This window comes from Synchiropus splendidus, chromosome 18 (genome assembly GCF_027744825.2).
Source record: "Synchiropus splendidus isolate RoL2022-P1 chromosome 18, RoL_Sspl_1.0, whole genome shotgun sequence".
Lineage (NCBI taxonomy): Eukaryota > Metazoa > Chordata > Actinopteri > Syngnathiformes > Callionymidae > Synchiropus > Synchiropus splendidus.
The window spans coordinates 1,336,235-1,360,480 of NC_071351.1; the positions used below are offsets into that span (position 1 = coordinate 1,336,235).

At 42.1% G+C, this 24,246-nt stretch overlaps 1 protein-coding gene across 14 annotated transcripts in view; it reads left to right on the plus strand.

Moving 5' to 3' along the window:
• LOC128749142 (rap1 GTPase-activating protein 1-like) overlaps positions 1-24,246 on the plus strand; it is a 40,652-nt gene that overhangs the window by 12,955 nt on the left and 3,451 nt on the right. For 2 of the 14 annotated variants that reach the window (XM_053848422.1, XM_053848421.1), the window contains exons 2-19: positions 3,928-3,963; positions 12,646-12,739; positions 16,199-16,234; positions 17,372-17,419; positions 17,707-17,745; positions 17,839-18,021; positions 19,007-19,110; positions 19,609-19,687; positions 19,756-19,809; positions 19,878-19,961; positions 20,520-20,620; positions 20,734-20,863; positions 21,385-21,540; positions 21,619-21,690; positions 21,767-21,853; positions 21,926-22,066; positions 22,785-22,910; positions 23,950-24,027. In XM_053848422.1, the coding sequence (XP_053704397.1) occupies positions 3,928-3,963; positions 12,646-12,739; positions 16,199-16,234; positions 17,372-17,419; positions 17,707-17,745; positions 17,839-18,021; positions 19,007-19,110; positions 19,609-19,687; positions 19,756-19,809; positions 19,878-19,961; positions 20,520-20,620; positions 20,734-20,863; positions 21,385-21,540; positions 21,619-21,690; positions 21,767-21,853; positions 21,926-22,066; positions 22,785-22,910; positions 23,950-24,027 (1,648 nt within the window). Of the gene's footprint in view, positions 1-3,927; positions 3,964-4,064; positions 4,766-9,936; positions 10,207-12,645; positions 12,740-12,815; positions 14,287-16,198; positions 16,235-17,371; positions 17,420-17,706; positions 17,746-17,838; positions 18,022-19,006; positions 19,111-19,608; positions 19,688-19,755; positions 19,810-19,877; positions 19,962-20,519; positions 20,621-20,733; positions 20,864-21,384; positions 21,541-21,618; positions 21,691-21,766; positions 21,854-21,925; positions 22,067-22,784; positions 22,911-23,949; positions 24,028-24,246 lie in introns of those variants that run through there. The other 12 variants (XM_053848425.1, XM_053848429.1, XM_053848428.1 and 9 more) reach the window with 12 other exon arrangements.

The window sequence follows — 24,246 nt, forward strand, 5'->3', positions numbered from 1 at the left end:
CTTGTAATTGTACCATATATATAACTTTCAAAATAAGCGTACCTTCATGCTTCTTCAGGACAGCAAACAGACATGTAAGTAGTGAAACAAAACAAAGCTCTATTGACAATATCATGTTAATGCTTATGCAAGTCAGGCCACATGCTCCCAAAATAATTAGATTTGCTGAAGCACTATCAGTCATGTGTTACATTTATAATATTCACACACAGGAGATGATTTATTGCTGCAAAACATTTTGTTAAAATACATTCAACTGCATTTGAGTTGAATGAAATAATTATGAAGTACCACAATCAAGCCTGTATTCCCCAAGCTGATGTGTGCATCCTTCATCAATGGCCTCATTTTACCTCTTTATTTCTTGGTTTATCTGATCTAGTTAAAAGTACACCGAGCGCAAATATCACGCGGCTGTTTTATTTGCTGCACTAGTGTCTCAGCTATTTGCCATTGCTTCTCCTTGTTTTGCACCCTGTTGATAGCTGTTCTTGTCAGGCGTGCAGAGCCAGAAGAGGATTTGCTTATACTGATGCATGACGTATATTCTATCCACCGTTTGACCATATTTCAAATCTACTGCAGTTGACTTTAGATCTCTGCTCAGATGTTGTATGCCAGCCACATATATGAAAATGCTAATCAGCACTCTTCAGAGAAATGTTTTTTCCAGGACCCTTTTTTAAATCTGCTCTGGTTCTGAGTCCTCTGGCTCGACATTGCCATAGAAAGATAATAGGAAACTAAATTGCTGGTCTTTTCAAGATTCACCATTTTTATTAGTCTGTCTCCAGTATGTATACAGATGTAAAAACTCCAGTATAGACAAATAATATACAAGACATAGACACCAAATCAACATATTTATGCTGTACACATGTGCATACACAGGTGAAGGCTCGAGGAATCCACAGCATTGCTCTGAAAACACAAGCAGCAAAAAATGAAGATGCAAAAAAAAGCAGAATGGTTGCATGCTTCAAGATGATTCATTTTTAATTTCACAAGCCCCAGCTGGAAGACTGCATCCTCATGTCATGCTTCACGCTAATCACATTTATAGATATGTCTCATTACAGTGAGAGCGTTTTAACATGTTGAGTTTTATTTTTTGCATGTTGCAGTGAAACCATACACACACAAGACTCATTAGCATGAGACAGCTCATCCTGATCAGAAAACACTGCAATATGACAAATCTGAGTGAAAGTCCTGTCCAGATGAACCAAAATGAGACCGAATGTCAAAATAAAATGTTTGGTTTTTTTTTTCGCTCTTGTCATCAGCTGTCGTCATCTTCGTCTCCGTCATGCGCAGGTCTGGTCTGATGTGGCTGCCTGATTTCATGGCTTTCCCACACCTTCTCTGTAGGAGTTGATCATGCTCGAATGATGATGTAAACTCATCTCCTCGACCCAAATCTACTGCTCGACCCACATAGTGATGCAGCATTAATCTATGTGTGCCTTAAATGTTTGGAACATCATAATTTCCGTTCAGCTTGTTGACAGTTCTTAACTTCAGTGTGTTGTAATGTGTGTGTGCATGTGGCCTCCGGGGCATGTGAATAATAATCATATCCAATCTCTCGATATGGAACGCAGAGATCTGGTTTTGCTCCGTGACGGTGTGGAAACTTTCTTGTATTGTTCTTTCTGGCGGGTTTGTTTACAATAATTGAGACACACCCCGGTTGGTGTCATTTCACTTGAGTCCTGTGAAACTCAAGCAAAACTAGACTTCGGCAGGTTTCGAAAAAAATAGTGAAGCAGAACTCATGAAAATCAGGTTGATATCCTCACGGTTCCGATGCAGGCCTTTCATGGACAGGTGTGGAGAAGGGCACCTTGGTTGGGCTTACAAGGCTTGCAAGTTGTTTTGACTTTTTTTTTTACTAACATAAATGTGCCTGAAATTGTTGGATTATGACCTTGAATGTGGCCTTCGTATTGGTCTCCATGCACACAACAGGGAAAGTAGTTTTTCATACATTTAAAGGAGGCACAAAAACAAACTCCATATGTGTCGCTATTAGATGGAGTCTTGGGGTTTCAAAGGATGAGCAAGTGTTTGCACCGCAGGGAATCTCAACACTAGCTTCCGTCACATCTCTGCTCTACCATTGTAACTCCACAGCATATTGAATACCCCTGTGACAGTCTGTTCCCATTGGGGTGTTGCAATGTATTGCTCTTTGAAGAACTTCAGAATTTGCAATTCATAAATTACCAATAAATATATCAGGAAAACATTTCATTCTGCAACATAACAACAGTCCAAGGTCATATACTACTCCTCTGATACAACATTACCAGTTTTTATTGTTCTCAAATAATACATTGTTGCTATTTAAGTCTGGAATGCAAATGAGGTGTACTTTAATCAACTTAAGTGATTTTTTATAATTAACAAGACATTGTCAACAATGTCATCAAGAGGCAGCGTGTGCATCGAGACACTGACATATCTCACATTCCTTCAGTATCACTGCAGTATCACACACTAAGTGAATGGAACAAGAACTGTCTATTTCCCATCTTTATCCTGATCGACGGAAGAGAAATTAACAACCTTTGGGGGGGAAGCTTGAAAGAGCCAAACTCATTCACTGAAAAAGTCTGTGCCATAAATTCATTTTATTTGAACAGAAGAAATGAAACTGAAAAGTATTTTTTGAGAATAGACCTGTGTTTCAAAGATTAATGTGGAATTTACATGAACACATTTTATTCACTCTCATTTATTTTTCTTAAGATTAGAAGTCATATTACAATAAATTCCTAAAAGTTCACCCCATTTTTTCTGTCTTCAACTTTAACGCTACATGAAAGATATATATTATTTTCCCCTGAATTATTATCTTTTTTATCGTGTGCTTATTTAATAAATTATACATTTTTCATGTACTTAAAAAAACATTTTAGAAGATACCATTCATCCTCAACATGTCCTGGGTTTTCTTTGGATTTATTAGCATATCTGAGTTGTCAGATGACCAATGATTTATTTGTGCATATCACCTCAGTGAAAAGATAGTGTAGAATGATAATACAAATAAGCAAAATTTCCCAGTGCAAGTCACTTCACAGAGAGAATGTTAAATGTGAATGACATCATTATTTCAGGCCCAAACAAAGAGCGGGCCTGTAACCTCTCCATAATATTGTGGTGAATTTGTACCTATTATTGATATTATTGATTCAGCTTCCATCACTCCCGCTCCCTCAGGTTGTTTATTCTATGGGTGTTGATGAGTGAGCAGGAAAGATGAGCCTGAGAAAAACAACAGTTTAAATCATCTCACGGCAAAGAGATATATCTGTTATTATTTTTGTATTGTTTTTCAAAATTCCTAAGACAGCGGCACCTCCGGCAGCTGCAGGACATAGTGAGCATTCTTGTTATCATGCGACACCACCTCTCACCATCACAAGGGAAGGTTTGTTGCAGTTGCTAGTGGCATAAGCCAGTCATAAATCAAAGTGTGATGCTGCTTTGTCATCAGAAACTGGACAAATATAGTCTGTAAGGAGCAAAATAAGGACAAGTGAGGTGCTGTGAGTCCTGCTCATGTGGCGCTGAAGCCGCTTCTAGAAGCACACAGTGCCCTCTGTTGGCAGGGGAGATCATTACAACTGAGAAGAAGGAAACGAAAGGGCAAAACAGCACCGGGCATTTCTGCTTATGAATGTTATTTCAGGACATCCTAATGCTCATCAACCATCAAAGATTCCTGATACATCAGTCTGCAGTAGTGATCGAAAAAGACCTCAGTGTTTTTCAGTTTTTCTTTTTGCCAGCAGACTGATTCTGTCTACACACCAAATTGCTTTTAAGAATGATGAGACGCTCCAGCATTGTCAAACAGTTTTATGTCAGAAAGACGAATGTTGATATAACAATGGCGTTTCTTGTTTTGTTTTCCAGAGCGGACAAAACTTTCTCCAAAGCAAGGAGTTTATGGTGAGTCCTCTTTCACACACAGATTGGTATGTTTCCTCAGTGTATAATTCTTCATAATCTTGTCCTTCTGGTCCGTGGTGAATAAACACTTTTAATTATAGTTAATGAGTGTTGGAGGAACAAACCGGTTTTCTAATGGCGCTGAGTGTCGCAGCAGGCGCTCACTAAACCTGTGAATCCATCGGCTGATTGAGTGTCAGTAAGATGAAGGAGTCTGTAAAAGGTAGAGCAGATGGATGTCGTTGGGAAAACAGACACTCGGTCTTGTTTGACCCTCCTGCCAAGTCTGCAGTGCTGGCAAGGCTGCTGCATGTGGCACGTGGAGGCAGGCAGGGAGGTGAGCATAAGCACCCCAGCTCTGCAGAACAACACAGCATGTCCAGTTCTTTAAATGAGCTGGCATTTCTCTTTGGCGTGCAAGACAGCAGGTGAGGTGTTTCCAGCATGCTGTTCCCTCAATCGACTCTTTTGGAATATCAAGGAGGCTGCCGTTCACTACTGTGGCCTGCATTGCTCAACAGTGGCTGGTAAGAGACTGCAGTCCAGGCATGAGATTACTGCTGCATCATGTTAGGAGTGTGACTGCTCAGTGCTTTGAGACGAGAGGAAGAGGAGAATAAAAGCAATGAAGAGGACCATCTGAAAAGAAAATCAAAGACGCTGAAGCTCTTGGGAGGACTGGGGTGAATGATGTCAGTGATTTCAGGTTCATTCCAGAGCAGAATAGCTTTTTCAACAGGACATGAAATAACAGCAAAATGCCCTGCTCACCTTTTCGAATTGGAAAACCAAGAAAATTCTGGTGAGTGTCTTGTCCTTATTAAAATTATGATTTTGTTGTTCAGGTATTGAATGATTGGCTGCATTTGAATTATAGGGGGAGCAATAGGACGGGCTTCTGTTCGGTATACCTGGGTTAACTAACCCCTTGACTGGGAGGGTGGTGATGCCTGGTCTCTGTATTTAATGTGCTGTCTTATTTTGTTCTGAGCAACTGTCCATTTAATGTTAAATGACCAACCCACATCTGGTCGTTGTGGGTCATACACAGCAAACAGATGATCCTCCAGTTCCGCTCACTCCTGAGGGAAGTCTGTAATTGGTTGTAATCCTGTCTTGCTAATCTCCTCTGACGGGGGGACGCGGAAAAGAAGGGCTCGCATGGATAATAGCTGCACTGAGATCATGCACAAGAGACACATCCATCTCTGCTCCTTCGCCACACACTACAGAGTGAAGGGCTGCTTGTTTCAAGTTTTAAGTCCTAAATCCTGTAAAGATTCACCATTATGCTGGCTTTCTAAATAAGACTATTCTACTGGGCGACTTGTTTGTGATTTAAATTGGTGTGAATGTGAACACACATCATTGACGTGATGTGAAAATTCATTTTTCTCCTCTTATTCCTCTAGTGTCTCTGACTGTTCTCCATCACTGAGTCCAACACTCTCTGTCAGCCCCCCCAAAAAGTCCTTTACCCCCCCATCCACCACGACTGTACATTGTATTCAAAGTGCTATGTTTTGCAAGATCTTAAATCTCTTACTATTTGTGCAGTCAGACAGATTATTTTTGGATGGATCCCTGGTGGAAGTACTCTCGTCTGCGAATCTGTCACGAATACAGAATAATAATCAGAAAAAGGCCATCTGATAACTCATTTATATACACATCCATTCTCTTGTTTCCACTGAGTCCGGCCACCCTGCGGGGAAAACCCATTTTGGCCGCTTGATCTTGTTATTTCGGTCACTACTCAAAGCCTACTGGCATAAGGGTTTCTTCGTAATTAAAAATGTGCGGCTAAAGTTATTGGAGCCGAACATGGAAATTCGAAATCAGAATAATCTGTAACGCTGACAAAGTATGCATGAATATGGCCGACGTGAAGTAGAATATGCAAAAACGCTTAAAGCTGCGTCCTGAAGGTTCAACAACATTGAAGAGTCTGCCTGCAGGAAACTACAGGTTATTTCAGAGAAAACCTGCTCCATGTTTGAGTAGTGTTGAACCAACAACATACTGACATCTAATGGGAAAAGTAGTGACTTTTAGTCTCCCTTTCTACCAATATGCAAGACTAGTTTCTTATTTATGACTTCCCTGCATCTGTCACAGAGGCTCTTTATTAAAGCATATACAGTTGAAGATCAGTGGCAACCCCTCTGAATATGAGTAATATTTTAACACTCTTGTATGACCTTGCCAAAGTTACAATGATCTCAGCCGCCATTCTATTTTGATGAAGCTTTTTAAATTCCACACTTTTTATCTTTCCCCCATTAGCTCAAATATTACTCTGTGTATCACTGATTTCCCCTGAGATATCCCTGTGCCATCTTTTGTCTGTGGTCCCTGATCATGCTCACTGACAAGCGTTGCTTTACTCGCGCACGCTCGTCTGTTTGGAGGCATTGTGGGAGGGCAAACTGTTGAGGCCAGTCAGACCCAACCATTGTCCCACCATATCACCAAATATAGAAGAGGCGTGACATGCTCACCCCAGACTCAATCTGACAGCATAATCCAACATCCTTGGCTGTCACCCAGCACCCAGCACCAGCTCAAAATGTCTTAAAACATCATGACAGCAGGCTGGAGAAGGTTGAGACAGGTGACAGGATATTTCCATTTGACTTTATTTGAACGTCTGCCTGATGGATGTGTTGATTCACACATCAAGGATTAGGTTCTGAAAAGCCAGACAAGATCACTGTACCATGTGCTCTGAGCTCCCTGAGCAAATATTGGAAGAGAATACATTCCCAGGAGAGTCTTTGTATTGACATTTGTCAGTCTTAGTGGCTGATAACCATGGAGGAGACTCAGCACTGCAGGTGTCGAAGTCAAGATACTGACTGAGAGACAAAGTCGTTCTTTATTGTCAATAAGCCCTTTAGAACGCTGGACAAATTAGCATCATTGTTTAAGCTACTGTCTGACAGCAGCCAAGTCTGCATGGCTGTAATTCATCTTGGAGGGAGTTCTAGCCAGGGACTGTGCAAACGATTTGCTTTAAATTGTAACCTATGGATGTTGTGATTGTGAACATGCGTTATTCATAAACACCTGCTGGCTTGACTTTCATGCATGATCATCGTGGCGCCCGGTGCTCTTTTATTCTTGCAAGACCTTGAACTGCTGTTTTGTCGAAGCGCTCAGTGTCTTTTTTTTATTGAATGTTCTGGATAGAAGGAATATTTTGCTTTAAACACCCCATTTTGCCTATAACAAAGTCACAAGCAGGTACATTGATTTGAACAGTTGTGGGTTTAAATTTCTATTTAACCCACTCTATTTCATGTCTCTTAGCCTGACCTTTGTGACCTAAAGCATCCTTCATTCATTTGTGTGATAGGTCTGCCGTAATATTCCTTACACATTCATTGTTTATGTTTTTCCACTGTGAAGGATAGTAGCTGGTTTCTGCTGGAGGACAGTCTAAAATATTGTGTCGCCTCTTCTCTAAAATCTCTTGGCATGTCTGCACCACACAGGGACACGGAGAGTGTTGCCAGAGACAATCAGCCTCCCATTTGTCTAAAGGGGGGTGAGGGAGGAGAGAGAATAGCCAACAGTCCAGTTCAAGCATGTATTTATGGGCCAATGCCCATCACATGTGTTCCTCTCATCACTGACTGTCAGAGGACATCAGGGCAGCAGGTGCTCTTGCAGAATGAATTTGTAAAGATCCAAGAGAGACCGGCACTGAAACCTCCTCTGTTAAACAATACATGATGACAAAGAGATACTGCTGCATTGGGAAGCATTGATTTCAGACAAATGTTGGTCAGGGGTTGTGTCCAGTTTCTTAAATCGTAAATAATTTAGTTCTGATTCAATTCTCTGTCAAGTAATTAATATTGACTTGGTGACACATTATTTAAGTGATTTTATTCATGATGTGACTGAATAGTTGGGTTAAATTCAAATCTTTAAGCATGACACCAAAGGATATGGTAAATTGTGTCATGTTGCCATGTCATGTTGTCATGTTGAATTCTTTGTGGGGGGTGTAGGGAGGGTCTTTTAAGTTAGGATGCTGCACGCTCACCTACTTTGCCTTGCAAACAAACCTTGGGCCTGATTAAACACAGAACATTTGTTTGAAATTGACTGGGTGCGGATGTGTTTGTGTGAGTGGGGTGCGATCCTAATCTGAAACCATCACGAGAACGTGTTTTCTAAAAGTGCTGGGCTTCCTTCTGCAGTGAGTTGTTTTTCAGCCGGCTGCTGCTGGTGTTGCCTGCACTCCCTGCTCCCGCTTTCTCAGACTATTGTTTGACCATGATGTTTTAAATCGCCTGTCAGGGTTTTTCAACTGAAGCTGTATAGTTTCCTGTTGCTGATTTTTTTCTTTTCACATTCCATGGCTTTATTAGATAAAGAGATAAAGATCCCCTCCCCCTGATCACTGCACCACTAATTAAATCACATTCTGGGGAACACTCAGGGGTTATACATAAATTAGTGTTCATTCATATTTCACAACAGCAGCCTCATGCTGGAGACCTCCGTCATGTGTCTGACTGCAGCATAACCCTTCTACTGTCCCAGGAGGTCTCATATTTTTACCATTAATTTGGTGACTGGGATTTCACGAGCTTGTTTGGCAAAGAGACTTGTCTTCGCTGTGTAAATTCAAACCTAAATGAACCATAAGAGTGTACACGCAGTTTCCTGACTCTTGATTTGGGTCACTCTAATCCTCTGAGATTTAAAGGATCGCACTAGCTTCAACAGCGAATGAGCCCGTGGCTCCAAATAAATGGTTATCTAACTCATATTGGTGAAGAGATTGATGTTTGAGAAGAACATAGCCCTGCATTTTGAAACTGTGGCACCATATCAGGGTGAGAGATGTCAGCTACCACTGAAGCAAAGAGACCGTGGGGGGAGTGGGGGGAGGAGGGGTGACCACAGGCCATTTCACCGACCTAATGGGATGGGAATCCCTGGCAGTGGTGCCGATCAGAAGGGATTTACTCTCAGCCAGCAGCGGATATTAGAACAGGAAGGATGCGATTTATTCAATGTCATAATTACAAATGTCTTTTATTTGAATGTTGATGATATTTTGCTGCTGATTTATTTCATTCATGTTTTTTTTATCTTGTAAATCACTATCAGACCCTCCAGCTTTCATTTGGAAAAGTAGCAGCTGCAGTGATCCAAGTAAAAGCGTTGGGATCATCAGATTTCGAAAGAGGATGTTCATCTAAAATCTGTCAGTGCTGATCTGGTACAGTCTTGAATCCAACGCAATGTTACATGTTCATGAAAGTACAGCACCGTTCTTTTTTTTTTACTGGTAAGCTTTAGACAGCAGATTGCTGTGTTTGTTAACCAACATGGAAACAGTGTTGTTATCTCCCGTTTTAAGAGTTGCATCCAGGAAACATACACAAACACCCAACTAAATTCATGCAGAATCTTGGGGGGGGAGGAAGAAATCTGCCATCACTTTGTGTCTGAAGAGGGATTTGGTGCGTTGAAGTGGTGGCCCTGTGTAGCCACACATGTTCAGTGGGGATTAAGTGAAAGTCATTAGAGCAATTAAAATCCTCACTCACATGTGTTTCTTTTTTTCTCAATGAGTTTGGAAACAATGGACGTCTATATTTGGGCTCTAAATGTGGGACATGATGATTATCATACATCATCATCACAGATACAAGCGTGTGCTTGAATTGACGGATGTCGTTGCCACAGCAACTGCCCTCGCTCGATCGTGATGTGGGACTGAAGGCAACCCCCGTTACCCTAAACAGGACTGCTTTTGATTTCCTCTCCCTCGTTACTGGAACAGGGGCATGGGGCGGGGGAGGGTCTCCCACTTTGAAGCATTCATAGTGGGGTTATCTGGATTATAATTTGAGGGCTCCAACAAATGGCAGATCATCTGTGAGCAGACAAAGAGGGGGGCAGTGATGACTTCAGAGTGCATATGTTTATGTTGGAGGCTGAGTGGGAGGGGAAAGAGCGAGGGAGGAGAATCGGAGAGACAGAGAGGAGGCTTTACTCAAACGGTGCGACAGTCTGAGGAGCTCGGAGTGATGCAAGCAGATGAACAAGTGATGTGCAGCGCAAGTGAGAGGATATAGAGAGAGAGTTAGGCTAGCTAGGACAGACACACAAGGAGGGAGAGAGAGGCTGTGAAAACAGAGGCAGACAGTGACTCATCTGCCCCACTTCTGGACTCTGTCCGGACTTCCCGAGGAGCGTCCAGCTGCCACACAGTGAGTAAGTTCACCGCTCCTCTGGCTCTAACTTCTTCTCACGTCCCCCTCTGTGTCCTCTCTTCCTTGCTGGTGTGTGTTACGTAATTTGTTGTGGCTTAATGCTGCAAACTGATCTGCAGGAAGACTTATGTGGTGACGCTGTACAGGGAAGAGCAGGTGTGTGGAGAGAGGCGTGTAATCTGTGCTGCGCTCCATGCTGGTTGGAGGAGTTACACCGGACTATTTCACCACAGTGGAGAGGCCAAGCAAGATATGAGTGCACCAGGGACTTTGAATGCGTTCAGTAGACAGTGGCGTGAATGAATGATTCTCTGTTACTGTCGCCGGGCTTTTTTGCACTCAGTTTTCTAGCTGAACGAGTCCTTACTTGCCAACAGCCGCAATCACCTAGAGTGCAAGGGAGTGCCTTTAGGTTTCCGAAGAGGGCGGCGTGTGTTGCCCTTGAAAATTGAGTGAGCAATAGATCCTAATGAAAAAGAGACAGTTGAAAGCTGACAGACTCGTTGGAGCGAAAGCATCTCCACTGGCTTGCACTTGTCAGTTTCAGCTGAGTTGGTTGGCCTGATGCTTTTGGAAATAGCCCAAGAATAAGTCAACCCTGCAATCTAGCAATGTATAGGCAGTTGAAGAGGAAGACAACATGTTGAGTCACTCGTCACTCGTGTATGAAGATCAATTGAAATGCAAATTGTTGAGGGCAGCAGGCTAGGATGTTTGAGTGAGAGCGTCATCCATGGAGTCTTGACTCGCCACCTCGGCCAGAGCGTTGTTAAATTACAGTTTCTCGGCATGTTATCTTAGATGAACACATGTCCTTGTACTGCCACACTCTGTGTCAAAACATGTTTTAACTGAAACCCTTCGCTCTGTAAAACCACCCTTTAAAGGTTGCCTTACAACGTGTGTGTATCTTTTTATCGCAATATAGCTGAATTATTGCCGACTTCATGTCAGTATGAATCAATGTTTAAATCATACGTGGTGGTACATAGTGTGAGAGACCAAGCAGACTTGGTTGTTTCAGCATTTAAATTAGAGTTCAATTCCCAGGGTGTCGATAGTCTGTCAAAGATGGTCATTGCATGCTTGAATAAATTCCTTGTTTACAGCCATGTTTTACTGCGTTGGTTCTGATCAACAGTTCCAGACAGCTGATGCCATATTGTGTCCCAAAGGAACAGCTCCAGAGTTCGTCACCTCACCTCATTCATGTTTATGAAAGCTCACTGTGAATGCATCACTGCCTCATTTTCATTCAGAAAATGCAGGAATTCCCCTCAATCAAAACTTCATCTCTTTTTCAAATCGCTGCATGTTTTTCTCCCAGAGAAGCCGCTTGCCCTACTTACTGCGGACCGGTCTGCACACTGTGGATTCTCTCATGTGAAAGAAGGGTGCTGGCAGTTGAAACTTGAAAAGTGTGCATGCATGCTCTGCCTTTCCAACTGCAGATCACACTATATTTCATCTACAGCCTGCTGCATACTTCATTATAGCAACTGCTGTGCGCTGTTGTTCAACCCCCCTATTGTTTCACTGAGTTTTCATGGCCAATTCCATACTGGTCGGCATCCTACTCTATGAGGTTATTGGACAAATTGAAGGCCTGCTGTGCAAACAGACCAGTTGTCAGTGTCAATATTCAGCAGGGGCATCGATCACTGATCCTGGGAGAATAAATCTGTCATGGGCTTGAGAGGAAGAGATTCATAGTAGAATTGCTCATTTTTATACTTGTTATTGTCCCTGGGTTAGAGAGGAGAAAGTGAAGAAGGTGTGTGTGCACATGCATGGATGTGTCTCCCTGATGGGGTCCTTGGAAGCTCTAAAAAACAGTTCAGTTTTACACAACAACACAAGTTGAGCTCAGGTTACAAGTCAGTGCGACAGTGGCTGGCTAATGCATTGTGGAGGAAAATTAATCTATATGTAAATGCTTAAGGTGCCAATTATATTTTTATGTCCCTGTTGTCCAGCTTTAAATCCCTCGGGACTTAAACTCTGCTGCCATTGGAACTGTGTACATGTGAAGAATTTTATTGTGCCAAATCGACATCCTGCTCAGTGGAATAGTATTGATTTTCTTGGCAATCCTCTCTTACAGTAAACTAAGATGATCGACTGTGGCTGTGGGAAGAGGGATGATGTCCAAACTCATTTGGCTTTTTCATATGAAACATGTTATGAGTGAAACTTAAATGGCTTCTTCGAGCATACTGTATGTGGTGCTATATTGGCCACATTTCCTAACATTGACATTCTTGCAATATGTTTGAATCAGTACTCTTTAAAAAGATGAAGTCAACGATCACTTCATATTAAAACCAGCCGTGATCACGCAACATTAATGAAACTGTACGTTCCTTCAGGGGTCACCTTTGTTGTCCTTTTGCTGAATCTGCCCTTTTCTGACCGGACACTGTCCTCCACCTCATCCTAGGAAGCAAGATGGGAGTGAGACCAGAATCTCAGGGACACTAGAGCCCCAGCTGTTCCAACCAACGCTACCATACACCACTGCGCCATTCCACAAGGTAGGAGGAGACTGAGCCACTTTGACCTCTGACCTTATCTGATGGACCCTTGTGTGACCTTTCTTTCTTTGTCCAGTGCCACACACAACAGCTGATTCTGTCTGGACACACTTGGTGTTCAATCTCGATTTATCTCCCGGAAAATCCTCTTTCAGCTGTGTCTTCTTTTGTCTGAGTTTTATCACTCGTAGCTCTCTGTCATCTGCTCATGAAATGACTGTGCTTATATATTACACTGATGTTTTTGTTGGAAAATATGGGTTTGTGCTTTATTATATATTTCTAAGAATATTTGTGCAGTGTGGATGATAAGTACAACTGATTTATATAGCTCTTTTGCATCCAAATGTTCACTAAGGTTGTGACTCATTTAAACATGCAAGTCCAGGCGTATCCAACAGTCCTATAATTTGTAATTAAATGTTGGTCATATTATTAACATATTAATTTCATTGTTTTTTACGGACATTATCTGTTCTTTTTTTGGTCATTTACAATTTTTTTCGTTTCCATCTCTATCTTTTGAGGGTTGCTTTTGGCTTCAGGAAGTCATGCGGAGAATTGATGTATTTCTCATGGTTCAGTGGCCATATGGTACATGTCATAGTAAAGGGACGGACGCAGTTGTGGAATGTGATGACTTCCCATGTGGAAGCAGGTTGAGAACACATGATCTTGAATATTTTTTCAATATTCGGTTTTCTCCCGGTTAATTAACAGCTAATTTTGCCATGAAAATATTTTAACCTGAATGAAGTTCTGTTTGTGTGACATATTGCTCTTTCTTCCAGAAGGACAGATATAAAGCGCTGAAAATGTAGAAAAGAGGATAATTTAGGGGGGATAATTTGATAAATCAACGACCGATTTGTTCATCTGTCAGCTGCCAGCTTCGTCTTATCCTGACAAATGGGTTAGTGAAGCGGAAAAAACCTGCCGGGGATATTTTTGGACGTTAGAAAGTGAATGGTGCCGAGCTCTCGGGTGATTAAAAGTGGAGACAATCTGACTCATGTGGGATTGGTTTTATAAAGTCGCTCACACTTGGGGACGGGGCTTTTACTTACAGCAATCTGACTTGATCTGAGCGGAGCCAAGCAATGAGGAACAGACAGAGATTAGGAGAGAATTTGGATTGTATTGTCAGTGTAGCTCACACCATCTGTACCTTCCTGTCTTATATCTATAGCAAGACGTTGAAAAAAACTGTAACAACCAACGTAATCACAACCAGGCTTTTCTTGTTTGACCTTTATAATATTGCCATGTTTCTTCTCATCTGTCTAGCCGCATGAGTTCAACTCGACAAAATGGCATGCTTCAATATCTACTCCAAGGAAACCTGCTTCTTCTCCTTTGTCTTCCGGCATTTCCTCTCAACCTTGTCCCCCTCAACCTATCTCGTGGTTGTCTTCCTTTCCTTCTCTTGCACAGTACTGGTTTCTAATATCCAACAAGTTCTACTGTGATAGCTCCTCCTTTACAACTTATCCTCCAACTCGCCGTTACCCTTCTCACTTTCTCCTCAACAAACATCGTGGTCCATGGTGAGTCCTCCTTGACCCTGTAATGTCCATAACAATAGCAAACAAGAATGTCTCTGAAGCTCCTGACGTCCTCATGCTCACTAACACTGACTTGTCCTTGAAGCCACAGCTGAACTGCTCGTTCCCACTCCTCACTGAGCGATTTATCAACGCCATCCTTCTGTGGTTATTACACTTTGATGTCCCTTTGTTCTGAACTGGAAAACATAGTCCCTATATTGCCTGAACCTGCAGAGAAGTGAGAACAAATGAAATGCCAGATTTATCTTGAGTGTCACGCAGCTGAAGAGAACTAATGAGCTGCACTGGCACTCACAGTTGCAGCCTCACCTCTGGTAGGAAGAGCAAGTCTAGAGCGTTTCATTTGCCTCTTGTCGGAATGACAATCCTATTAGCTCTGATAATGAAAGGCCCTGATGCTAACACCTTTATTGTGATGCTCACCGTCAATGCACTCACTTGATATCGTTCCTCTGAAGTGCTAATTGGTTCTACGCCTATTGAATGATTTGCCTGGTTTTGGCCGGCTTCCTCTCCTGTCTTTGAATTTGTAACAACCAGGATATTGTTTTTACTTCAGCTGTGAGGTCACTGCATATATCACAATTAACTGAGCACATGGGGTGTGAATACGTCTGTGGCTTCACGGTCGAAAGTCTTTCTTTGGTCAAGACACACTCCCGCTGCTAATCCAAAGGAGCCTCTCTGATCTGACACTTTGTCACTTGACAGTGGCTGTCAGGAAGGATGCAGCTTTGCCTCAGGTGTCACAGTGGGAGCCTTGTTATCTGTGTGCAACAGCAGCAAAAAAGTTTAATCCAACCTGTTGTTAGCACTGCTTGAGTCGCGACTGAAGCCAACGCAGCCATAAGTCACCTGTAAAAACAAGTGGAGGCGATTTTTCCTTTTTTTTTGGGCTCAACAAAAGTAGGTTAAGTGATGAATAAAAGTGTTTATTTAGGTGTAATTAAACTGGCTGGTGCAGTTTCTGTCCGGGGTCTGACAATGTGTAACCCAACGCTGCAGCAGCTTTCGTTCTAATCTCTGGCTCGGGTTTATTTACTTTCAGGGTTTGTGGCTGGTGCTTGTTTGCACATGGTGGAGGACTTCAGTTACCCTGAGAGCTAAGGACACAAATGATCTGTACACAAAGTGTTTATGTCTGGTTATACTACCACCTTTCACTTGACTATTGCACTCACTCGTCGGCTGGCTTCGGCTTTTACTGCGGCAGTTGGACTCATTAAATGACAGAATCTGGAGTGCTGAGCTGAAAACATCTAGGTAGGTGGAACCTGGTTATAGATGACAGGTGGCAGGCAATTGCAGAAAATGGTGAATAATATCTGTTTGGTTCGAGTGAGGAGAACGCACAGTGAGGTTAGTTTCGGACATGAGAAGTAAATTTACATGATGACGACATGTAGGCAAATATGTCAAAGATTTGCAAGTTGTGTCATATAGAACATATGGGAGGATTGAATTTAAATTATTTAAATCAATAGTCACTGACAATTCAGATTTAAAACAAAAGGAAATTAAAATATGTACCATATACACTCATCTTTTTTTTCTTGTGCTAGTCCTATATTTTGACTCTCAAATGTGGGATAAAAGGAATGTAGTCAATACAGTCTGCTGGAGAATCGTAGATGGAAAAAGCCCTTTTATGAAATTGTCGTTGTGATTACGCTTGGAATGAAGTTTTCTTGTGGATTGGTTTTGGTAAGGACTGAACTAGACATCCCTTCAGTGGTTCAATCAAGGCATCTTTTACAGTCATAGCCTGTTAATAATGGACTGATATTGGTAATGGCAGGCCCTGGAGTGAATATTTGGGGATGAGCAGTTCAATATTTATTAGTCTGGACTGCACACCCAAACTCAAAACATGTCACTCTCCTCTCTACAGACCACAGAATTATTTGCAATGATTGAAAAAATGCAGGTAAGGTGATTCACCGGTCCTTATCTGTTGTCTTCGCTTCCTCAGTGCTACTCACCAACCAACTAACCGAGCTGTATGTTTGTAGTCCTTGAATACTGCAGAAGCGTTCTTTGTACAGTCTTGGCCACAGGTTTAGGACCCACTTTTCACTATGAGAAAAAACATGCTGAATTAGCACGGTCTTTTTTTCCATAAATAATAGTATGATTACTCAATAAAATATGTTCTTCAAACTGATGTTCTCTCGTGGAGGAATCGCGTTCAGTGTCTTAAAAGCGACGCACCAGCTTTTAAGAGCTGGAGTCCATCATCACACCATACAATTCTGCAGCTCTCAGAATGAAACCTGGAGCACCTTTAATGAGCACATTTATCAAAATACCGATGTTTGTCTCAGAAGTGTGGCCTGAAACTGTTGAACAAGACTGTATTGATGAGGATATTACTTTGATACCAGCTATATCTATTACCAGTTTGATTGACAGCACTGAGTTGTTGCCTGAAGCTCTCTTCTGTTTTGGCGGATATGTTCTAACAATTTCTAATAAGTCAGGATGTGCAGATGTCAGACAAACATACATCCTATTAAAACTGTGTGCCTGGCAGCGGCAGATAAACGACATATTTTGATGGGATATATCTGCTGATACCAGCCGCCTTTGCTGCGCCCTGGTCTAATATCACGGCATCTCTGCCTGTGCGACTTGTCCCCTCACTGTTTCGCACATGAACATCCACGTGCCTAGACGATGTTTCAGTGTCACTAATAATATGCACTTATTTTCATCCCTGTGGTTTGATCGACTTCCCTTTTCTAACAGACTCGCCTGCTCTTCAGCATCCTGCCGTTGTTTTCCGGAACTGCTCATTGTATAATAAATATGTAAAATACTGAATGCAATTTTTCCATCTGTCCCTGTCTGACTTTGACTGGCTTCCAGCTGAGTTTATCCTGAAAGAACCAGTGTCAGCTTGTAATGAGGATGATCATTCTTCCGACAGTGCTGCGGCTGACTTAGATCGCCATTAGTAGAATTGTACACATACCCATTAGCTGGAATCAATGAGATGTGTTTTCATGCCAAACTCACCAGAACACTTTTTCTTCTTCTTGCATCTGATTCTGTTTCCTCTCAGGGTAAAAGGATGGATGAGCAGAGATGCACCTTTCCTCCTCCACTCAAGGTGAGCTGTAGTATTCACTGTTTCGCTTGGAGGCGTCGCTAAATTATCTGAAGTTTTGCTTCCACCCATGTCCTCGTCATTACACATCCCTGAATATTAAACATGACCAGCGTTTGATTAGAAAACGACATGTTTGTACGCACGATGACTCGATAAATTACTCCTTTGGAAAAGCGGAGCTGATTTGGATTGCGTGACTGTTATGAGATGACTCAGAGACATCGTCCTTGGAGATTACACTTCTGTTATTATTTAACGAAGGAACATTGTTTATCATTTATTCACAGACGGAGGAGGACTACATCCCTTACCCAAGTGTCCACGAGGTTAGATTATTTTACTGACTTGAACTGCCTGCGAGAAATGCCACTCCCATTTTATTGCACCATTCATTGATCAATTTCTGTTTTCTTGAACAGGTTTTAGGTAGAAAGAGCCCCTTTCCTCTCATCCTCCTGCCTCAGTTTGGGGGCTACTGGATTGAAGGAACCAACCATGACCTAAGTGACGCTGAGCAGCTGCAGCCTACGTCCCCAAATACTCGGACTAAACTGGAATGTAACACAACAGCTACGCTTTTCAGGAAACATTTTCTGGGAAAGGTTAGACATTTAATATACATATATACATATATATATATGAAGAAAATGGTTTCCCTTAGATAAATATATGTATTCTTTCAGTTTGTGTGTTGCTCAGTCCACCACAAATATTTGGTGTGCCAAAAGACATTGACAATCCGTTGAGCATCGAGATCAGAACATTTGAATATTTGGCCAAGGGACAAGTTACTTGGAGAGCTCTGGGATCTGTGCACACATTGGGGATCTCTGAACAAAGAGTGGACTCAAAACAACTCTTTAAAGTGGAATTGAATTATTAGCAATGATGGTACAAGCATGTTGCCATGATCGCAGCATATGATGTTGAAAGTTATTAATTTACAACTATATTTGCAGTGTCAATATAAGGCTGGCAGTAAGTGAACAATTTTATCATAAATACAAGCAATATTGCCTCCTCTGGCACAACTTTGTGTTCAGCATTTTGGCTCTATTTTTCTAAGATTATAATAATTTGCAAAAAATTAAGTAGCTTTCTGCTGATTTTTGAAAGAGTGCTCTGAGCCTTTTAAGAGTCAAACGTACAAGTTTTTATGTTGTTTAATCCTCCAGTCACTCAGGTTTCCTTCCACAGTCCAGAAACATACAGTGGTTAAGCTGTGACTCTGAGTTATCTGAAGGTGTGAGTGTGTGACCTGGGATAGGCTCCAGCCCCCAGAAACTCCATGAGGGATTAAGCAGATGAAAAAGATTGAAAAGGCATTTGCATTTGTGCCTGCTGTCTTCATCCAGCATCTTATCTGCACACAACAGCTTCACCACTGTATGTCATAATCAGTTTACCTTCTTGCTCATTACTGTAATAAATTGATCGCAGCAGTCAGAGCCCACTGCCCTCACAATCTGTTCATGAAGATACATTCCACTGTGGATGAATCTCATCGACCTGCACCTGAAGAAAATGCTGGTTTGTGCGCTGCCGATGTCTCACACTAACGGCTGCGTCTCGTCTCTGCGCCCCCAGGAGCACTTTAATTACTATTCAGTGGACAGTGCCCTTGGACATCTGGTGTTCTCGGTGAAGTACGATGTGATTGGTGACCAGGAACATCTCCGCCTCATGCTGAGGTGAATATCATCATGCATACATGGAGCAGTACATTGTTGCGTGAGTCATGAAGGAAACAAATCTGTAAGTTGTTTGGGTAGAGATCCATCAGCTGAGGAGGGGAAACACATCCTGCAGCACTTCTGCAAATGCCAAATGATCTTACATTAATATATTGAACCTCAAACACAGTGACCATTCTACTGAAGAACGTCATCCACTCCAAGAGAAAAGTCAAGCAAAAGTGAATGACTGTTTTTTTGAATGCTCAGCATGGGTTTAACTTTTGCCCCAGTGTTATCATAAAATTAAAGAGAGTGTCAACAGCACTTTCATTTCCACAGTGCAGGAACAGATGGACTATTTAGGCCAGCGAGTGGGTGGCTGTAGAGGGAGGGAGCGGAGACGACACGGTCGGGGAAGTTTGATAATAGTCTTCACCGGCTCATCTCTTTCCCATCTGATAGTTCACATCTTGCGACCTTTGGACTGCACTGACTTCTTTGTGACTTCCACAGGACCAAATTAAAAACCTACCATGATGTGATCCCCATTTCGTGTCTGACAGAGTTCCCTAATGTGGTCCAAATGGCCAAGGTGAGGAGAGCAATAAAATAATGAGGCGCAAGTGTGACCATGCTTAACTCTGCTTTTTGCCACTCCAGCTTGTTTGTGAGGAGGTCAACGTAGACCGCTTCTACCCGGTGCTTTATCCAAAAGTAAGTTTCATGTTCAATATGTTTTCTGAGTGTTGTTTCCTGTCATCTAATCTGTCTTTATTTTACAGGCATCAAGACTTATTGTTACATTTGACGAACATGTGATAAGCAACAATTTTAAGTTTGGGGTCATTTATCAAAAGTTTGGTCAGGTAAATAACTTTTTATTTCTTTTTATTTTACCACGAAGTCATTGTAAAATAACACTAAATAAACCAAGTGCCATCTCTGGAATACAATGAGAGCCCTTAACTTATCCCTCTGGACACGCTGCATCCTGAAAACAAGAATAGCCATGAATAATAGGAGTACATTGGATATATTTAGCATGTAATCCACGCTTCTGCTTCAGTGTTGTCTCTTTTGAAAACAAGCTTTTGTTTACCCCAATGAAGCCCCTGCTGATAATCAGAATTGGTTGTGGTTGTGCTTCCGAGTGCGTCTCAAAACCCTCTTCCTTCAAGTGTCCATGCTGACATGTCTCATGTAAATGAAGTATGTGAGACAAATTATTGATTGACTTATGACTTTTCATCAATAAATACTAAATCCATTATATATGTATAGTTCTTCATAGTAAAAAGTGTTTTTATATCCACTGTTTGTTGGCCTCATAATTATTATGTCTGCGTCAATATTGGTTTAACAAATGTGACTCTGTGTAATTGTTTCTTTTAATTATTTTATTTATTTGCCTTCATGTGCTTCAGACTACAGAGGAGGAGCTTTTTGGCAACAGTGAGGAGAGTCCTGCTTTTACAGAATTCCTCGAGTTCCTCGGGGAGAAAATTGAACTCCATAATTTTAAAGGGTAAAACGTGTTGATATTCTCCATCCACCATTGGTTCATATGCAAACTTAAATCCACTGTAGCAACGATCGCTCTGTGCTGAATATCCTCTAAGACATGCTTGTGATTTGCAGTTTTCGGGGAGGCTTGGATGTGACTCATGGGCAAACTGGCACAGAATCTATCTACTGCAACTACCGCAACAAAGAGGTCATGTTCCATGTGTCAACGAAGCTGCCTTACACAGAGGGGGACACCCAGCAGGTACTGCAAAGATCGTGACTTTCTGCTGCACTGCAGGCGGAGAGACAGACCCCCCTCTGGGTGTCACCTGACCTGATATTCCTGCTTTCAAAGTAGAGTTTGATTCACATCTCTGACAGTGAGTGACAGTGATTAATTATAAGACACGGTGAGTGTGTTCGTGGTGGGCTGCAAGCTGTCGTTCTACATCTCACAAGCCGCATTTGACTCCTCACGAATTCCACAAACAATGATTCATTCTCAGAACAGCAACTCGTTTTATGGTCTGTCCAAACACAGATGACTTTGATCCGTTCTGTCTTCACCAGTGAAAGTGAGGCTCAAACATGGTGCTTATTTGAGTTGTCATTGGGGTGTGGGCGCCCCCTAGAGATGGGATTCAGATTGTGAAGTGGAAATCAAATAGGAAATCGACTAAATGTAAATAGGAAATTGAGTTCAAGTGAAAGAATACAGAGCTGCATATATGTCATCCATGTATTGTTGTGATTGTAAGTTGCCATTCCTTTGTTGCGTTTCAGTTGCAGCGAAAGAGACATATAGGAAACGATATTGTTGCCATCATGTTCCAAGAGGAAAACACACCGTTTGTCCCGGACATGATTGCCTCCAACTTTCTTCACGCCTACGTTGTGGTCCAAGTGGTCAACGCGTGCTCGGACAACGTCTTCTACAAAGTGATGCATTGTTGTGACTATGAACTCCATTTCTCATTTTCGTGAGTCTTGTAATGTTCCTCTGATTTTGGTTGACAGGTGTCAGTGACAGCTCGTGATGATGTACCGTTTTTCGGCCCCGCCTTGCCAAACCCTGCCATCTTTAAGAAAGTAGGTCACAAGTGTGACATTGAAATATTGTGTCTTGTGATTTAGTTATTAATATGTTTGTGGGTCTTTTTTTCAGGGCCCTGAATTCCATGAATTTCTCTTCACTAAACTCATTAATGCTGAGTATGCATGTTACAAAGCAGAGAAATTTGCTAAACTAGAGGTGAGACTTGTGCTGTTTCATTTAGCATAGTGCTTCTGCCAAACGTCAACACTGTTTCTGTGAATGCCAAAGGAGCGAACACGGTCGGCTTTGCTAGAGACTCTCTATGAGGAGCTCCATGTCAACAGCCAGGCCATGATGGGAGTCGGAGGAGAGGAGGACAAACTGGAGAACGGGAGCGGAAGCGGAGGGGGCTTCTTTGAATCGTTCAAGGTAACAGAAGAAAATGCACTGTTCAGCTTTGAGAGCAACAAGGTCACATTAGAATGAGAAACACAACTATTGAAAATACACAATATACAGAAAACAGTTGAAAAGTAACATGACTTAAAATGGGATGTCAGAAATTGCAAAATGTTTCTGTTTTCTTTCAGAAAATGTTTGAGGTCATATTAATGTGTTATTATTCATTATGTACATTATGTACTTATTCATATTTTAATGATCACCCCGATGTTAAATGGATATTGGTGGTGTCTTAGATGGCTTTTTACCCCTCTGGATCTGGATTGAAGGGTTCTTCCCCTCCATTCTTTCACCTGTTTGTGACTTGTTTGCGTCACCCTTTACTACTGGGGTCATAATGTCCTTACTGGAAAGGGAGATAAATGTGTGTGTGTTTCTCTGCTCTGTTATGTCACTGAAAGCTTTCAACAACTCCTGGAAGTGTTGGTCAGTCACCTTCAGAACCTCCTCTTCCGACCTTTTCTGCAGTATTTACCAAAAAATGAGTCATCTCAAACCACCTCCGGGCATCGAGTCTTAGCCGTGCTCTCTGTCGCTTCCTTGTCTGTCAGGATTAACGTCAAGCCACTGCTCTCATCTCTCTGTAGTGGTCAGTGTTCAGCCTTGAGGCTGGTCTGGGTCTCTTGCGCTGTGGGGTCACCGGGGCCATCCCCATCTCAAAGTATCTCCTCGTCTCTCTCTGTAGCGGGTGATACGCAGCAGGAGCCAGTCTATGGACGCCATGGGTCTAACTTTCAAGAAACAACACTCAGTGTCCACTAGTGGCAGCTTTAACCACAACCCTGCAGACAGCCCCAAATTCCCAGGGATAGTAAGTACAGACCACGCCCCCTCCTGGTCTGGAGGGAAGCAAGTCCTACTCCCTTCGTCCTCTTTAGTGATTCTCTCTAGAGCTCCTGTTTCCTCTTTCACTTGCTTGCTTCACTAACTTCTCACAGGAATGGTTTCACAAGAAAAAGGACCCTTAACTTGACCTGCACTTGGTTGCACTTCCACCTCAGGAGTTGTTGATGCACTGAACATGAATGCTTGTAGGGGATGACCAAAGAAAGACATTTTGTCGATATGTTTTTTTCTCACTGAGAGATGGTAAACATCCTGTCCACTCTTAATAATCCCTGCTGATTCATTTAAGAGTCAGTAGCTGACCACACTATTGGTCAGATGGAACAATGAACTAGATGTTCATTTGCTCCCATATGATTCCATTTATCTTATCTTTATACTCAGATTCCCTATGAAGCATTAACTGTGTAATGATAGTAATGAGCTCAATGGGACAGCAGGTCGCAGTCACATTCCAGAACTCCCTCGCTCATCATAGACAGTAGACGCAAAGAAGAAAAAAAATGTGGGGAATTGTTCAAAAACTTGGTGGCTCCAGGTGGTGATTCAGAACACAAAAACAGTTCCTCTCTCCCTTAATAAATGACACCCCTTCAATATTATAGATCTTTTACCGCCACCGCATTTTCAAGCACTGAATATTCTCTAGCTCAAACTAAAACATGACGTAAATGTTAGGAAACTACCTCTGTCCTGTCTTCATTGGAGTCCTCATGTCTCGCTGCTTCCCCACCACTCCTCTGCTGTATTCTTATCACCACTCTCACAAGACTGAGACTCACACCAATGACCTGTTTTTTTTCTCTTCAGCTGTCTGTCTCTCACCAGCGGCCGGAAATGTAGCCTCGTGTTGTTTTTGTATTGTGTCCAAGCAACGTAATACTGCATGGAATTACATATTTAAATGTATGTACTCATGTTTTCTCTTCCCTTTTCTCATTTCATCTGTTTTTTTGTCATCATCTGTCTTCCTGTCTCTCTCTCTCTCTCTCCTTACGCCTCAGTCATTGCTGGTACCGGGGAAAAGTCCCAGTAAATATGGACGCCGAGGCAGTGCCATAGGGATAGGAACAGTAGAAGAGGTTCATGTTTTATTTTTTATTATTCCTCACCTTTAGTTATTGTCGTTGTTACTTCGTCACATCACAGCAGCTTTTCTCAATGTCCAAATATGATTTTTCGCCTGGATCTAGGTTTTTATAGAACACTTGACATTGCTGTGGCAGCCCCAGAGTTTAGTTCTGCTCTTCATTTGGCTGATCTTTTTGGACTGGAAACATCTTATCTACATGTCCCATTGT